Source organism: Panthera onca, chromosome C2, assembly GCF_046562875.1.
Source record: "Panthera onca isolate mPanOnc1 chromosome C2, mPanOnc1 haplotype 2, whole genome shotgun sequence".
Taxonomy (NCBI): Eukaryota; Metazoa; Chordata; class Mammalia; order Carnivora; family Felidae; genus Panthera; species Panthera onca.
In genome coordinates this window covers 127,836,174-127,854,795 of record NC_138347.1, presented here as the reverse complement: position 1 = coordinate 127,854,795, position 18,622 = coordinate 127,836,174, and the positions used below count along the sequence as shown (strand labels likewise).

The 18,622-nt window shown below is 46.5% G+C and overlaps 1 protein-coding gene across 3 annotated transcripts in view; it reads left to right on the top strand.

Annotated features, from left to right (window-relative positions):
* EPHB1 (EPH receptor B1) overlaps positions 1-18,622 on the top strand; it is a 430,500-nt gene that overhangs the window by 359,985 nt on the left and 51,893 nt on the right. For all 3 annotated transcript variants that reach the window (XM_060638721.3, XM_060638722.3, XM_078432322.2), the window contains one exon: positions 11,808-12,055. In XM_060638721.3, coding sequence (XP_060494704.1) covers positions 11,808-12,055 — 248 coding nt within the window. The remainder of the gene's footprint in view (positions 1-11,807; positions 12,056-18,622) is intronic.

Sequence of the window (18,622 nt, the reverse complement as noted above, 5' to 3'; positions counted from 1 at the left end):
GATTACTCCCAGAGGCTCAGATTTCTCCAGTGAACTTGAAAGAGTGTTGGGGAGGCATGCTTACAGTCCCACACCCTGTTTGCCCACATTATTAATTGTTGTTATGTCGTGTGGTAATGGTGCTAGTGATTTTAATGTTGTTACTTATGTCATGTGCTTAGAGCAATGTGTTCTGGACTGTGTTTCACCCCAGAGAGCACACATCAGCCCCCTCCCACCTTTGTCAGAGGAAGAGTAAAGAGCCTTCTCACTTTATGACCCTGCCAGGGAGTGACAATTTGGGGTGAGCTCACCAACTGCTGGATGCCTGTAAAGGGACAATCGATGGCCCTGCTCCATCCTTCACTTGCCATTTTTATAGAGCCTGTGCTGCTGCTACCGTGTTTGTGCATCCTCCTCGGAGAAGGTCAGCCCTCTCTGTGGCTCGTGTGGTAGTGGGGAGGGATCGGTACACTTAGCGGTTTATAAGATGCCCAGCGGCACGGGGTAGAGACCTGTGCCCAGTCTGCTGCTGCCTACTCTCTACCAGACACTCATCTCCTCCTGATCCAGAAATTCCAGAGCTAATCCCTGTGGATATTAATCCACTATGTGTAACTCAATGCAGTTTTAACAGAAGAGACTCCTAGCTGGAATCAATCCTCACTCCCCAGTTCTTTTTCTCCTCTCTCTCCACTCTTGCTTCCCCTAAACCCTGCCTCATGGAGACTCACTTCACTTTGTGCTAAAAGAGCTGGTGTGAAGGTCAAGTTAAAAAGAAAAGAATTTTGTAAGGTAATATTTATACAGCGTTATTGGCAATATTGCTCTTAGCCTCCTGGCTGATTGGGAGCACAGGGCAAAAACTGGGTTGCAAAATGGTAACAAAACATGAAAAGAAGACTCAGAAGTCATTTGTCCTTTTGCTGGTGTACTCCTTCCTTCCCTCCCTCAACAAGCTTTTACTGAATACTTCTTGCATACTGCGTGTGGGATTCCGGAGACGGACAGACAGCAACCCTGCCCCACTTCAGTGGTCTGACAGTCTTGGTGGGAGATAGGCCGGTAACGTGTTCACTGTATCACGCCATCCACAACACAGGCATGTGCAAAGTGTTGGGCCACCAAGGAGCCATGGTCAGCTCCTTGTTCGGGGAGTGGGTGTGGGCATCAGGAAGGCTTCGCAAAGGGGTTAACCTTTGGCCTGAGCTTTCAAGGATGAAAACTAGTAGAAAAAGCAAACTTTTGTGACACTCATTAGAGAATGAGACGGTGACAGAAGAGGAAAATTGCATGATTTAAGAGAAATGAATATGACCTTCTAGCAGCAGGATGTTGGAGCTAGCTGGCACCAGCTCACAAGAGCCAATTGTGTACATCTCTTTCCAGCCCCATGTTCCATGACACATGTTGGTAGGTTGACATCTGCCACGGTAGGAATTTTTACACAGTAGGAATTGGCAGATGCTACAAATGGGAGGTCTTTGTTTCTTTGTTTCTTTGCTTTCTGGAGAACTAGTAGTTGAACACTTACTGGCACACCCCAGCCTTCCAAAGTGTGCAAGGTTATTTCAAAGAGGATGCAGAGGAACCCACCTATGCCTGCTGAGTATAGAGCCAGAGGAGAAGGTCATGATTATTGCAGGAGGGATTAAGTTTAAAGTTCAAGAAGATCCTCATTCATTGAACATTGATTCTGTGCCTGGGACCATTGTAGATGCTGGAAAATACACCAGTGCCTCACAATCCTTGCCCTGTAGTGGTGATTGTCCAACATACACACAGTGCCACTCCATAAGAGGAGGGTAGGCAATTGACAGCTAAGATGAGTGGTCCAGAGAATACACAGTCTTGGAGATGGGAGGCTTAATGGCAGGAGAGAATCCAAGGAAGAGAAACCTTAGGGACCCTTAAAGATATGAAAGCTTTGCATGGGCTGATACTCTATGTGGCACTTCCTGAGAACACAAAGGAGAGAAGGCTAACAGGGAGGCTTTTCCTGAGGGTAAGCATTGAGCATTGAGTCTGGAGAATCAGCCTGAGACCCAGAGATCCAGAGGCTGCGGTATGGATTTTATCCTGTAGAAAATGGTGACGTCTTGTAGGCACCTGAGCAGGCTGGGCAACAGGAATGAGATTCTGGGGAGACAAATCTGATAGATGCCGTGTTTGGACTGGCCTGGAATGGGTGACGGGGAGGGGTGGGTGAGGCCTCGGAGGCATGGAGACTTTTATGGGGCTTTGCTTGGAAATGTGGAGTGGGTTTGAGATGGCTACTGCTGGGATGGAGGTGGTAGGGAAAGCTCTGCTCGAGGAACTAAACGGATCTAAACCAGAATGTATCCAAACATGGTGAATGGAGCTGATGGGGGAGACACAACAGGGAGGTTGTGGCCAGAAATGAGGGGCATTGAGTTAAAGCCCTTGAAGGGAGAGGAAGGCTGCCAGGCCTTGGGGAGTGTGGGGTGGCAGTTGTGCATGTGAATGAAGGCCAGTAAAGTCTAGAAACTGTAAGGCTGAAGAATTGCAGCAGCTTCCCATGTTTCTTCTCAACTTTTGAGGACGTTGGATGAAGGGATAACAAGGGGCACCTGGGTGGCTCAGCGGGTTAAGCATCCAACTCTTGGTTCTGGCTCAGGTCATCATCTTATGGTTCATGAACTCAAGCCCACATCAGGCTCTGTGCTGACAGTGCAGAGCCTGCTTGGAATTCTCCTCCTCTCTGCTCCTTCCCTGCTCACTCTGTCTCTCAAAATAAATAAACTTTAAAAAAATTTTTAAAAAAGAGTTACACAAGAGTAACTGTGAGCCAGGTGTGATGGCATCCAGGAAGACCGAGCAATAATGAACTTATTAACCATTATGCAATTATCTGCCTTTCTTTCATCATCAGGCTCAAAGTTCCAATGACGACAGGGCAATCTCAGGATTTTTTTTATTCCTGCGCCTGGCCTGGTGTGGCACTCAGGTGCTCAATCAAATATTATTTGCATATGGTTCAATGAAAGTAGGTCCTTTTGGGGAGAATATAGTGGGGAGGAAAATTTGGAGAACTGGACAGAGCTTGGGAGAATGGAGAGAGCCTAGAAGGAAGTGAAGGGTCCTAAGTCACTTGGTGCTCTCGAAATGACCCAGTGGGATAATGGCTGGCCTTCCTTTTCCCCTGCAGATAATGGACATTATTGGTCTGTTTAGAGAGGGCAGAAGGCCTTCTGGTTAGGAAAATATTAGCAATTAGGAGAACTGGAGAATATTAGCAATTTGTGACCATGAATCTGACTCATAGGAACCATCTCACAGGTCAACTCCAAGACGTTGGTTAGTTCTGACCAGTTTGATCCGTAGATTTGCCCAAAACATAAAGCAGGGTTGCCATGAATAATTAGGCCCCTCAGCATGAATGTCACTCTGGGTTGCGCAGTGTGTAACCCGTGTAACTGTATGCAGCAGCCCTGATCATGATTTTCAAGTGCATGAAAATGTAGGTAGAGGTGTCACTAGAGGGTGGCTTCCAGGGGAAAATAAGGCAATTGTATTTTATTAATAAATCTCCTCCTCTGACTCCAGCAGCTGCCAATTCAGCATTTCCACAGATGGCTTATTGTGAGAGAGCGGCAGATTTGTGGGGAGAGGGCTGGGTGAGGAAGGCTGGGGAGGGGGATCTCTGATGTGCACAGATTGGGAATGGGGCCAGCAAGGCCCACCAGTTCTCTCTTTCAAGAAGAGGATGGGTTTCTTGGAGATATTTTGGTAGAAAGGCCACCAGCCAGCCTGATTCCCCTAGGCTCATTTGAAGTGAGGGTGGGCAGCATGAGGGTGGCCTCATACTGGATAGGAGTCACAACAGGAAGGGTTTCCAGAAAAGCAAATCAAATAGATGTCTTGAGTAATTATAATTAAGACAGCTGGCATATATTGAACATGCACTGTGGACATACTTTATGAAAACATTGTCTCGCTTCCTCCCATAATGTGACTTAGGGTGTGTCAGTGAGTGTGCGTGTGTGTGGGCATGTGTGTGTGTTTAAACTGGTAAGGAAATCAATATTCAGAGGATAGCTCCCCAAAGGTTGCGCTGCCAGCTGAATGAATGATAGAGCAAGAATTGAAACCCAGACACGGCTGATCGAGGTCTGGTGAATGAAACCCCCACATACCTACACTTTGGTTACTGTTCTGGAAAAGAGCAGTTAAATATGCAGTGACATTACTTCTGATGGTAAACTCTGTCTGGGAGCTTGGAGTAGGCAAGCCTCCTTGCTGGTAATGATGATACTATCCTAGAACTCAGATTGCCCATAGGGTAGGCGCCCTCCTCTTCTAGAATGATTCGGTAATCTCCCTTAAGAAGGACAAGGACGAGGACCAAGATATCTGGCATTTTCAATGATAGGTGCTTGCTTACCTAATGAAACCAGTAAGTCATCTGTAGGTAGGCAGGAGTCTAATGACTGCAAACAGCTACAAGAAAAGAGAACGACTGCTTGCTCTCACCCTGTAGGTATTAAGTATTGTGGACCCCACAGGCAACTTCCATCTCATCTGCTGGCTCCAGTAGCCTGGTAACGGGGATCTGGGGAGCTCTGCTGGAAAGGAGGAATGGGGCTGCCATCAGTAAGGAATGTCTGTCCTGGGTGCAGGGTTAGGAGGTAGCAGAATGCCTGACATGCTTTTACTATCCCTGGTTTAACCATAACCTACTTACCTTGCACAGGCTAGTGTGATAAAGCTGGCTGGAAATCATACTTTAAAACCTAGTTTGAATTTATTCTTTAAAAGTTCCTTTTCTGGTGGAAGCTTGAATTAGTAACTAGAAGCTCTGCTTTCCTTTTTTTCCCCCAAGGCAGTTTGTGACTTCAAAATACTGCTAAAAAAAAGAGAGAGAGAGAGAGAGAGAGAGAGTGCAATTGTGTGTGTAGATTCGCACTGCACATAGCCAACAGCTACCACCTCAAATACCTGCTGGCAGGTTGGATGTTTCATTTTCAAAAATTGAAAATTCTTTCCTTCTGATTTTATATATAATAGTTGAGGCATTTAATGCTGCTGAACTACTTTTTCTCTCTTCCTCATTTTGTCAAGGAAAGTAGGAGAGAGGAACTGGCAAGGGGCTGAAAACTTGTAGGGAATAATTTCCGTAGCTGTCTGGAGGACAATCTCAGGAAGTGGCTAAATTACCCTCAGCTGACAGCCTTGAGGGCAGTGGTTCTCAAACTTGAGCCAGGCATCAGAATCACCTTGGAGGCGTATCAACACTCCTGTCACAGGGCCCCACCTGCTCAGCTTCGGATCCACTAGATCCAGGTGGGGCTTGAGAATCTGTATTTTCTAACAAGTTCCCAGGTGAGGCTGACGCTGTGAGGCAGAAACCACGCCTTGAGAACCACTGCCGGCCAAGAGCCACTGGCCCCCAAACTGGCCTGACGCTGGAGCGAGGTCCTGGCCGGAGGGAGGTTTGGCTGTAGTAGAGGCTCCAAGGTCAGCCTCAAAGATGCTTGCCAAAGTCCAGCCAGACCAAGATGAGGCTGGCTGCAGTTACTGTTGGTAAAGGATCTACATAGAGAGAATCAGCCATAACCAGTATGCAGTCATTTGCTGTAAACATCTATTTTAAATATAATGTTAATGCTTGATTGGTCGAGAATATTTTTAGGTGTTATGAATTTCTATCAGAAATTGAAAAATGTATGGCCGTGGTTTGAAGCTCATGTAAAAGGAAGCTCTTTGGTGTTCAGATCATGGCAAATCAAAGCATCACAGACAGCAAGTTCTGGCCCTAATTACAGGAAAGTGTCGAGAAGCAACAATAGTTTCTTGAGAATGGTGTATGAACCTGACGTCAAAGATCAAGGTGACAGGGTCTCTCAGATTATAAGCCATACAAGGCCTCAGTTTTCTGTTACTAATAATGGCAATATGCCCATCAACTCCCACTCCCCATGAGGCTGTGGCCGTGCCAGAGAGCCAGATCCCCCACGCTTTAGCATGCTAGACTTGCCTGGGGACACTGTCTATACCTAGATACCTGGCAGCGGGACTCCCCCACTACTCCTGGCAGAAAGCCCTGCTTTGCCTTGGCTCCCACTTGTTTGCAGAAACGTGCTCCTCCTCCTTTTTTCTTCCAGAGCCCACCCCCACGTACCACCCACCTCATGCCCCTACCCCTGGCTTGTCTTAAATCGCCACCCATATGTGTCACCCACAGTTTGTAGTTTACAAAACACTTTCTCAGAGACTCAACACCCTGTTAGGAAGCTGGGGTGGTCGACCCTTCCTTTTTATGGTTTATAAAGCCAAGACAGCTGGAGAAGTGAAGTGCCCCAAGTGGGGTGGCAGGGCTGGTGTAGACACGAGCTGCTTCTTCCACTCCCTGCCGGAGTTCCCCTCCCAGCACTGGGGCCACTTAATGACAGGGTGAAGCACAGCTTCCGAGAGAGAGAGAGAGAGAGAGAGGACTGTGGATTAAGTGGCTTCCTTTGCAGTTGGTACTTTGAAAACCTCTGGGCTTGGAGAATATGAAGTCATTTCTTTGCCAGACAGGAAAGGAGCTATTTTTACAGAATCACTGTGAGGCCACTGCTTCCCAGTGACTGCAGAGCAGATTCCTTAGAGCAGTGACACCTCTACCGCCATAGTGACTGACTACAAAGCCCGAGATCTCTCCCTACCCAAGGAGAGCACGTTTTTTTAACATCTACATTTTTTTAAGAGCAGTTTTAGGTTCATAGTAAAACTGACCGGAAGGTACAGAGATTTCCCATATGTCCCTTGCTCTGCACATGCACAGCATGTCGCCCATTATCAACATCCCCCACCAGAGTGGTACATTTATTGACAAACCTACACTGACACATCACCATCACCCAAAGTGCATGGTTTACATGAGGGCCCATTCTTGGTGTCGTCATACATTCTACAGGTTTGGACAAATGTATAATGACACCTATCTACCATTACAGTTTCAGACAGAGTGGTTTCACTACCCCAAAAATCCTCTTAGGAGAGCCCATTTTTATTTTATAATTCTAAAAAAACTATATGAGGGGCGCTTGGGTGGTTCAGTTGGTTGAGCATCCGACTCTTGATTTTGGCTCTTGATCTCACGACTTGTGAGCCCCCAGCTGGGATCTGCACCGATGGGACAGAGCCTGCTTAGGATTCTCTCTTTTCCTCACTCTCTTCTCCTCCCTGCCTCTCTCTCTCTCTCACACTCGCTCTCAAATAAATTTTAAAAAAAGAGCAATTAAAAAAAAAAAGTGTATGATGAAACCCCTACAGAGGATACAACTTAAAGCTCAAGTATTAGAAACATTGCACTTGATGACAGCTCAGAGCCTGGAGCCTGTTTCAGATTCTGTGTCTCCCTCTCTCTGACCCTCCCCTGTTCATGCTCTGTCTCTCTCTGTCTCAAAAACAAATAAACGTTAAAAAAAAAAAAAATTAAAAAAAAAAAAAAAGAAACACTGCACTTGAAAACCGGTCAGCCACAAAGATTAAGCAATGAAATAACATATGTCAGTTAAGAAAGTCACGGGAGCCACGCTGTTCTGTGTAGCTAGCACTTGCCAAAGCCACACCTTCATTGGTTTCTTCCCTCTTGTGTTCTTTCTTTCCAACCCTGTGTATAAAGCCTGCGCTCTCTGGCAGGCGCTGTGCTCTAAGAAGCAGCCCATATACCAGCACTGCTTTCTGAGGGATCCAAAGGTGGAGTGATGAATCCCAGATATCCCAGGGCCTCCGGCAGCTCCCTAATCCACCTGAAATATGCTGGGGTGCTTTAGACCCATGGTGCCGCACCTGGCTGCACATCAGAGCTGCCTGGACAGCACCGTGTTCAGAAGGGCCCACACTTAGTTTAATGCTATGCTGTCACAGGCTTGAAATCCTTCATAATTTCCAAACAAGCAGTCCCACGGTCTCATTTTGCACCTCGGTCTGACCCACAAATTATTGTAGCTGATCCTGCAGGCAGCTTTTAAGTATGTTCAGGTGACTCCAGTGGGTGGCCAACTTTGGGAAACACTGGTGTGGGAGAGAAGTCCTTACCTGGGGTGTCCCTTGTGTGTTGTAGGGGACATCAGATTCACCTGGAGCCCTTCCTCAAACTCTGCACACTGATGTAGAAATTGATGGATATTCTGATTCCTAAATATTCTGACCCCACCCGATTCCAGGCAGGAAGTTCCAGCAAATGTGACATCTGTCTGTGAGACAGTCCCACTGTGTTTGCAATTCCCTGTGTGTGAGTTGCTGTGACAGGGACTACACATGAACTGTTAGGACCTGCACAGTTGGAGCACGGTGGCCCCTCAGTTGTGACTTCATACAGCTGTGTTCCCTGTGGCACTGCTAATCGAGCACACCTGTAGAGAGGCAGTGTGGCTCTGTAGAGAGGCCGGAAGCAGGATGGGCATGGACGGCAACCCTGGCTCTGACTCATAGCTGTGGGGTTTGGGTGTGTTTTTCTTGTGCCCCAGATTCCCTATTAGTAAAATGAGCATCATAGTACCCAGCTCATGAGGGTGCTATGAAGATTAAGTGAGATATGACCTGTAAAGAGCCTAGCACATTGCCTGGCACATAGTAGGTGGTCAGTAGACATTGGTGTCCTATCTTCTCTAAGACAAAATGTTACCATATCTGTCCCCTCAACTCCTAAACTGTCCTTTTAGTAAAAGAAAATGTAACTCATTATTATAGCAACAAGGAAGAAATACTAACCGATATTCTTCAGTTGGCATACTTATCAAATATGTAATTTGTATTCATCTAGCTCATGGTTATTCAATATTTGCTAGGTCAAGGTGTCAGAAGGATGGTTTGTATATGTACATATACACAAACAGATATATTATAGATTGTACGTATATACACATACACATATATATGCATACATGTAGACGCGTATATGCATGTATACAAATATATACACATGCACATATAGTATACACACATATGTACATATACATACACATATATGACAGGACCCTGTTGTGCAGTACTTTAAAAAAAAATGTTACTCAATTCAGGGCTCCTGGGTGGCTCAGTTAAGCGTCTGACCTCAGCTCAGGTCATGATCTCGCAGTTTGAGGGTCTGAGCCCCGCATTGGGCTCTGTGCTCACAGCTCAGAGCCTAGAGCCTGCTTTGGATTCTGTGTCTCCTTCTTTCTCTGCCCCTCCCCCACTCACGCTCTGTCTTTCAAAAATAAACATTAAAAAAATTAAAAATAAATGAATATTTTAAAGATAAAAATTTAAAATAATGTTACTCAGTTGACCAACAAAAGTAATGCTTATTGTAACAATTCAAACATCAAAGTAACATAAAAGTAACTAAATTAAATTGCCTAGCTTTACTTCCCACTCCTACTCCACCCCTGTAGGGCAACCATTTTTAAAAATACCTGTAATTTGAAGTTTAAATACATTTTACATGGATTTTGTCCCTTGTTTTTCTTTTGCACCCATACACACACACTCCATTTGGGTACATACCGCATTCCCATTCCGTAACTTTCTTCATTTAACAATATAATATGGACATCTTTGAAGTCCATGCATATGACCCCTCTACCGGTTTTCAGCAGCTCATGGCATCCCGCAGGATGAATACACCACTTTCCAACCATTCCCTGGTGATGGGCATACAGCGTTTCGCTGTAGAAGAGGCTACAGTAAACAATCTTTTCTAAAAATTTAAGTACTGGCACTTCTACTTATTTCGGATAGAGCAGAGATAGAGTCTCCAGCAGGTTATGACCCAAGAGCAGACAAGGCAAAAGCCGAACAAGTAATAAGAAGCGTGCCCCCCCCCCCCCGCCTTTCACTGACATGCCTACCACATCCCAGGCACTTCAGTGGGCACTACAAGCTGTGAACGTGAATGAGACTCAGTCTGACTTGAAGCAGTTTGTTCACCAAGGCAGCATTGGGTTAAATGTCAAAACCAGGGTCCCACATGATATATGTCTTAAGGTCCACAGTGAAATCATCCTAATGGTGCTTAAGCCAACCTCCACTCCAGCCCTAGATTCTAACAAGTCCCACTGACTCTGGAGTTCTGTATGAAAAGCCCTTTCGTGCAGTTTCCTTCCAATTACATTTGTAGTAGAAAACAAGAGAACTCCCAACTAAATCGCAGAGGAGATGTTAACTTCCTTTTCTAATTCGGCCAGTAGTTTATCCGCTCAGTTTGCTCCCTCGTTTTCTTCCAGAAGCTAAAGGTGAAAGAGAAAGTTCCCCCCCCCCCCCCCCCCGCCGCCCCCCACAGAAAGACCCTGTGTCTCCTGTCAGGCCTTTGACACATTTCAGCGATACACTTACAAGTAGATAACTAAACAGGAAGTTACAAAACCAGGCTAAGCCGTAGAATAACTTTTGAAAGCACGTGTAACAGGATTCAACAGATTTTTTAAAGCAGCTATGAAATAGTGTCACCAGAATTGTTTTTACTCGGTGATTTTTACTGCACAAATGTTTAAATGCTGTGGCACCCGTGGAGATGTGCGGCTCGTGTTTGCTTGGAGAAATCACTGACTGTTTAGCTGCCACCCTTCAGCTGCAGCGCCTTCAGGACCTGCCTCAGCTTCCCTGCAGCCGCCACCAGTGACTGAGCATAGAGGGAGGCTAGAGCCTAGGCCTTCCTGGAATGGGTGCTCTTGACTGTGGAGCTCCCCAGGGGAGCGGGAAGCTGACAGGTCTGCCTCAGCCAGCTCTGCATTGCGATCTGGAGCTCTCCTTGTCCATTCCTGCTTCCTCCTTTCTTTTCATAATGTCAGGCCTGCCTTGTGATCTGGGACTCTGGCCAATCTTGTTTCCTCCCCTTCTATCCTGCACAGCATCTGCTAACTTCCCCACCTCACTTCTCAGTGTCTGCGTTCTGGGGCATCCAATCAACACAGAAGCTTCCAGGGCAATGTAGGAACATAAATGTTTTACATCTCATTCAGAGAGCCAAAGAGCATGAACATATCCCCCAGCCCCTGGATGTTCTTTCACCAGGCTCTGCTAAAAATGAATTATGATCTGCCAAAGTGAAACTGACCATTTCATTTTCATTATTCAGGTTGGACACAAAAACCAAACATGAAGAAAAACAAACTCATATATACTCTGAAATTCCACTTTATTTTTTTTATTTTTTTAAGTTTATTTTTTGAGAGAGACAGGAAGACAGAGCGTGAGTGGGAAAGGGGCAGAGACAGAGGGAGACACAGAATCTGAAGTAGGCTCCAAGCTCCCAGCTGTCAGCACAGCCCCACACAGGGCTCAAACCCCTATGCCGTGAGATCATGACCTGAGCCGAAGTCGGATGCTTAACCGACTGAGCCACCCAGGCACCCCATGAAATTCCACTTTAGTTACCTAAACTCTTTCTAGGAACTGAGGCAAGGAACATATTTTGGTATAACTTCGGTGTTTTCTATGAACTGAGTATGGCTAGGACATCATAGTTAAAATGAAAGGACAGGGGCGCCTGGGTGGTTCAGTCGGTTGAGCGTCCAACTTCGGCTCAGGTCATGATCTCACGTCATATGGGTTCGAGCCCTGTGTGGGGCTGTGCTGACAGCTGGGAGCCTGGAGCCTGCTTCGGATTCTGTCTCCCTCTCTCTCTGCCCCTCCCTCACTCATGCTCTCTTTCTCCTTCAAAAATAAATAAACATAAAAAAATTTTTTTTAATAAAAAAATAAAATGAAAGGACGCTATTTCCATCTCTGTCACTTTAATTGCAGTTCCACTTGGAGCACCATTGTTCCTGATAAGCTGCCTCCCCTTGTGCTTCCACGGACTGAGAAGGAAATGAGTAATGATTGTATTCTCGTTGCAGGGGAGTTTGGAGAGGTATACAAGGGGCGTCTGAAACTTCCGGGCAAGAGGGAAATCTATGTGGCCATCAAGACGTTGAAGGCCGGGTACTCAGAGAAGCAGCGTCGGGACTTCCTGAGCGAAGCAAGCATCATGGGCCAGTTTGACCATCCCAACATCATCCGCCTGGAAGGCGTGGTCACCAAGAGTCGGCCTGTCATGATCATCACAGAGTTCATGGAGAACGGCGCTTTGGATTCTTTCCTCAGGGTAAAGGCAGCCCAGGGGTGTGGATGATGTTAGCACTGTTGACTGCTGGGGAGAAGTGTCTGCATGAGGATAGGCTGCCACTTAGGAATTGCCTGATGAAATGTGGGTGGGCGTTGGAGATGTTAGCGAGGTTGACAGATTTGTTCCTAAAAGGATAGAACAAAGAGGAGCCTGTGGACCCCTTGGTAGGAGGATAACGTGGAGTAGGGCCTCGATAAATACTCGTTGGATGAATACGAATGAATAGGGAGGCAGGTGAAGAATGGCCATCGGCATCTGCATGAATCACGGAGATTGAAGAGACTTCAGCTGCTACGCTGCCCTGTGTGATTCACGCAGACGCCAGTGGCCATCTCTGCCTTTTCTCCAGTGCGGCCACCCTCCCCACCTGCTCCCTTCATTTGCAGCTCAGAGATAAAGCAGGCTGCCCTTTTCTGATGCCTGGGCCACCCGCCCTCTGAAGGGGCACTTCTGGGCATGAAAGGAATAGACAGTGTCACGAGCATTCACAAGTCTTTTCTGGCCTTGATGAGGAAGCATGACTTCAAGCTACAGCAGAGGTGGGGGTACCTCGAGGCCGCCGGCTGCAAGATCTGTAAGTGATCGTTGTCAGAATGTGCTCACATGGAACCACGCTGGAACCGCTTTCATTTCTGTGGGACATCACAGAATTACTCAGGGCGGGAGTGAGGGAGAACAGACATGATGCTAATGCCTGGGGAGTGGCAGCTGACTGGGCATAGGCCAGCGAGCAAGTCCTGCCTCGGACCAAAGCCTCAGCTGGGGACTTCTGGGGGCCCTGAGAGCAGAGAGTATGTGGGCAGCATCACAATGGAGCTGGGCCTTCTGAGCAAGGACTTCAGGGTAATACCAACTGGCAGGCTGTACATGTCACCAAAGCTACCAAACAGTAGCTGTGGCTGCAGATTAAAGTATTATTCATACACTTGGTCTTGAAATATTCATGGGGTGAGTGCTATGGTCACGCCCCGTACTGGGTGCTGGGCCTATAGGGATGAAAGAGACATTGCTCTAATGCTATGTAACAGATCACCTAACTTCCGTGGCTTAGCACAATTTATTTTGTTCATGAGTCTGCAATTTGGGCAGGGCTCGGTGGGGATATCTCTGTTCCATGTGCTATCAGCTGGGGCACTTCAAGATCTGGGGCCTAGAATCATCCAAAGCCTCACTCACTCATCTGTCTGACAGTTGATGTTGGGTGTCAGCTGGCATCTCTCCAGGTGGCCTGCTTGGGCTTCCTCACAGCAAGCTGGGTCCCAAGAATTAACATCCCACGAGATGAAGGCAGAAGCTGGACCGCTTTTGGAACCTAGCTTCAAGTCCCACAGCACCCTTCAACTACTGTGATATGACCCCCAGGTTCACGGGGAGGAAATGTGCCCCACATCTTGATGGGGAACAGCAGCATGGTGTCGTCTTATACATAAGGGATGGGAGGTCCTGTTGTGCCCACCTTAGAGACCACAACCTGCCACAGAGGTCCCTGCTCTGAGGACCTTGGTGCCCAAAGCGTCCAGCAATCATCCACTTAGATTCTGCTTTTTGTTTCTGTGTGTGGCGTAAAGAAGTATTGTAAGCCAAGAAGAACTGAAATCTTCCTGGGGAAACCCGGGAAGGCTTCAAGGAGGAGAGAGAATTATCTGATTGTAGAATGAGGAACCCACAGGCAGACGGGGCAGCAGGCTGGTATGATGGAACAACTGAGCAGTGTATTCAAAGTCCAGAGCCAGCATGGCCTATCTGGTAACCTTTCAGCAGCTGGTGGTGGCTCCAAAGTTCAGAAGCAGGGCTTGGGGACTGCGGTGTGAAAGGGTAGCCAGGGGACCTGTCTAGAAGCTGCATTTGCACATACTGAAGCTACCTTGGCAGGGCAAACACACACTTTTGCCTCCTCTGGGTTATTAGGCAATAGTAGCTTATTTTTGGAGGGGGGAATGGGGGGGCAAATGATGGGGTGGATGTACTTTGCCTGGTACAGGCTCCTTGAGGGTATGGGTTATGCCTTTTATTTTGAAACCCCCAGTGCCCAACACAGTGATCATCTGGTGAATGCTACTTGGATTAAAAAAAAAAAAAAACAGGGGCGCCTGGGTGGCGCAGTCGGTTAAGCGTCCGACTTCAGCCAGGTCACGATCTCACGGTCCATGAGTTCGAGCCCCGCGTCAGGCTCTGGGCTGATGGCTCGGAGCCTGGAGCCTGTTTCCGATTCTGTGTCTCCCTCTCTCTCTGCCCCTCCCCCGTTCATGCTATGTCTCTCTCTGTCCCAAAAATAAATAAAAAACGTTGAAAAAAAAATTTAAAAATCCTTTTAAAAAAAAAAAAAAAAAAAAACATGAAAAACCATTCTGGCACAAAAAGGTTTGGGAGTGACAGGGGAAATGTAGACATCCTGAGCGTCCGTGGACTCTTATTCTTGTGGCCAGACCTCTCATGTCAGAGTCAGGAAGAGACCATGCTTTCCTGGGGGCATTCATTCGTGATCAGGGATCTTCTTGTGAAGACAGCCAAATAAATGTGAATAGAAGGCCATGTTAGGAGAAAAAGGATTTTCTGGAAGCAGCCTCCAGACCTTTTTAGGAGTCATTTATTTCCTACAAGTGACCTGATTGTACTTCACAGAGTCACAACATGATTTGAAGACTGTGATCAGACTTTATCCCTGGAACATGCAGGGGAACAAGGAGATTCATTCTCAGGAGGCTACAGAAAATCAAAACCCCACACAGATGCTCCACTCAGGGCTATTTCCGTGTGAGGCCCAGGACATGGGGGCATGGTAGGCACCAGTATTTGTCACGATGATGAGGCCTGGGCGGTGGGAGAAGAGCCAGGGGCAAGAGAGGAACACAGGGAGGCAGAGGAGAAAGGATGGCAAGTAAGGGACGGCCAGAGCAGGCAGCGCAAGGAGGAGAGGGAAATGAAGCGTTTCTGACTCCTCGCACGGCATGGAGGCAGGTAATCTATAAATCTAATTTCAGCCTTACTACCAAACCCTGGAGCATAGCAACATTAATTGATGTATCTGCTGCTTGGTAAAATTGAAAAGTAGGTCATCAGTTCAGTTCTGCAGGGTCCATCTTTTGGGAAGTAGTACAATTTTAGGATCACCATTCAGAGAATAAAGGAAAAGAGTTAGTCCTCAATTTGTGCAACTGCCCCCACCCCGACACACACACACACCAAACTGGCCATGGCCGTTTACACTGGGCATGGTGGCTTTGGGGAGTGGCTGCAGCTCCAGCTCTGGGTCAGCGTCTGGGCGGCTGTGGCCACTGGGGATCCAATGGGCACACTGGCTTCTCACAGCCCACCCACTGCTCCTCTCCCATTGCAGGACTTAGAGTCTTTCACCTTCTGAAAGGATTAGAAACACTGTTATTTTCTAACCACACATTCAATAGGTTCAGTATTATTCATTTTTTAAATGTCTATGCCATGGATTATGTAGCATGCAAATCCATTATTTAATATATCCTTGTTGGCACTGGTGTCTCTTGCATAATCTTAGGAATGGTCCCTGAAGCCCTTCTCAATGTCCTGTGCCATAGCCAAAAAGGTCAACATGCTCTGTAAGGCCTTCTTGCCTAGCCTGACCTTGTAGTTGCTGCTGGGTCATCTACAGACAGTCATAACTGAAAGACTCTTGGAAGTTACTGAGCAATGTCAAATTCAGACATTTCTTATCAGGGAGGCTCATTCATGGGCTGGAGCCCATGACCATAACCCAGAAATCGGGAAGAGAATACCAGATTGGACATCCCGAGACCTGGGTTCTGCTTTGTGCTCCACCATGAGTCACCGGTGGCCTTGAGCAAATCTGTTAACTCAGTTTCCCAGTCTATAAACTAAAGGCATTGGAATTGAATGATCTTGAAAGGTAGGGCTCTTACAGTTAAAAAAAAAAAAAATCTATGATTCATTCTCTTCAAACAAATCAAATAAGGGTTTCATTTCCTGAAGTGGATTTGTCAATGAAAGTTGAAATACCTAAATCCTTCCTGCCTAATAAAAGGGCCAGCAAGTGGCTTCAGTGAATTTGCCAAAAAGCAATTTCAGCAGAAAGCACTTCATGAAGGGAAGAAAGTTTAAATCACTTCACTGTACTGTATTTTTACCATGTGATCACCGTGGAGCCTGATCCTTTCCAAAGTCAGTGAGAGAACTGGGCTTTTTCTGTCTTGTACATCTTTGTATGCTGATGTTCCTGTCTTTGGAAGTTCTTTTTGGGGAGTTAGACCAATGAACCAAACCTAAAACAGTTGAATGTGTCAGGGAATCTTAATAGGTTTGTGTCTTTAAGTTTCACCAGGATTATGAACTCAACAGGCACAATCCTGTCTTATCATGAAATGTGATTACCCTGCAGGTTCTAAAGAAAATATGTTGCCATTACAAAGTCCATATTCCATGGAAAAGACCCTGGACAGGAGTTTAAAGATTCAAATAAGAGTAGCATATTTCAGGCACACATGTCTCTACTTTCTTTTTCTATGACCATGGCAGACATCATTAATCAATCATGTCACTTTTTGCTGCAAAGCTTCTACACAGCCTTCTTCTCCACACAACATTTGAGGAAGGTGTTACCAGTTGATCACAGATGGAACGTTAGTGCAGAAGTAATTTGCTATCCTGGACTTAGATTCTTGTTATAAGTCAAAGCCACACAGAATGATTTAAGGCTGATCACTTAAACTTTCTGGACTTCCTTTATCTTCTCTGAAAAGCAATAAACTGTTGTCTGCCTTGCACAAAGGAGGATCAAAACACATTCTATCAAGAATGACTTGCCATTCAAAAGTCAAGAAATAGAAAAAATCATGTTAGTTAATTAATTGATCCAAACTTCAGGCCTGCATCATTAGGCCTCGGTCATCCACTGCTACAGTTGGGGTGTGGGTGTTGGGGTTTTTTTTTTACTGCAGCTGCCAACCTGTAGAGCCCAGAATGCCCTGTGAGCGAGGTTCTCCTATGGCAGGGATCCTAGGATGTGTCCCTAGCATACCAGGAAGCTGCGAGGAACCTGTAGTCCTGGCCCCTGGTGTCCTCAGACTCTCTCACCAGGCTCTGGGAGAGCTGATTTGTGAGACATTATGGCTTGGCTGATAATACCAGCAGTTGTTGCTGTCTTAGTATTCACGAGCACCGAGCTAAGCCCTTTCATGTATACTGTCTCATTTAACCTCACCAAAATCCTATGAAGAATGGACGCTATGTTCTTATTTTACAGATGTGGGAATGATGGCTCTGGAAGTTAAATGACCTGCCCGGGGGCACACAGCCAGTGAGCAGCAGAGCCTGGGTCCAGGCCAGGTCTGTCTGTCTCCAAAGCCTGGACTTTTTTTTTTTTTTTTAATGTTTATTCATTTATTTTTGAGAGAAAGAGAGCACAAGCAGAGGAAGGGCAAAGAGAGAGAGGGAGACACAGAACCGGAAGCAGGTTCTAGGCTCCGAGCTGTCAGCATAGAGCCCAACCTGGGACTCAGACCACAAACCGTGAGATCATGACCTGAGCTGAAGTCAGATGCTTAACCGACTGAGCCACCCAGGCTCCCCAAAAGCCTGGACTTTTAACCACTTCTTGGCCTTCGTTGACCCCAGAACCTATAAGGGTGACTGACCTAAATATTAAAACAAATCAGATGGTAAAGCTGTTCCATGAAGGCTTCAGTGATTTAAAGTAGAAACAGACCTATTGCTGTGCATTCTTCCAACATTTCTCTTCCCAGAGCTGTTTACAACCACCACCGATCCCCTCCCCAGAATCTATCTACAAACCGGCTTCTTTTGGGAGACATTCATTTTTAACCACATTGTTGTCTACACTTACAGAGAGGAAGTAACAAACTGAATTGGAAAAATGTGACCCTTGTGACTTGCAGCTGAGATACATTTTCCAACATACAGAAGTTGCATGACAACTTTCTGGGGAGGCAGGTCCCTAGAGACCTACTTAGAGAAAATGAATGGTGTTCGCAAAAGCCTGGCTAACTTCTCGAGGAGGTGTTGATTGAAGTTCATTAGCAAGGAGGAGGATTCGTATCACTCACAGCACATCCAGCTCTCACAGATGGGCACCATGTGCTGAACAACAGTCAGGGTTTCCAAAAAGCAGATCTGCACTTCCTTTTGGAGTTGGTTAGAAGAAAATATTGCAGGGAAAGCATTCCAGGCAGGGTGGGAGGTGGTTAAGGTTTGAGTTAGAAACAGCCTGGAGCTTGGGGTGTGTCAATCCCAGTGTGTTTGGGGGTTCTCTTCTGGGAGGCATCTCAGGAAGGTGTGGAGGGAGCGTCAGTTTGCTCACTCTGATTGATCAAGGGGCGTAGCCCTAGAACACAGACCTGGGCTTGCAGTCTTGCAGAAGGAAGTCTTCAACATTCACACTATCATGGTTAGACTGTTTGATTGGTGGGGTTTTCTCTAATACACAGGGTAGTTTTTCAATGGCTGTTTTGTTTTTCCATATTTATTTTTGCATGGAAAATGCTTTTGTAGGAGTGCATGCATAGATGCTGTGTCTCACACACACTTAAGTGAGGTAGT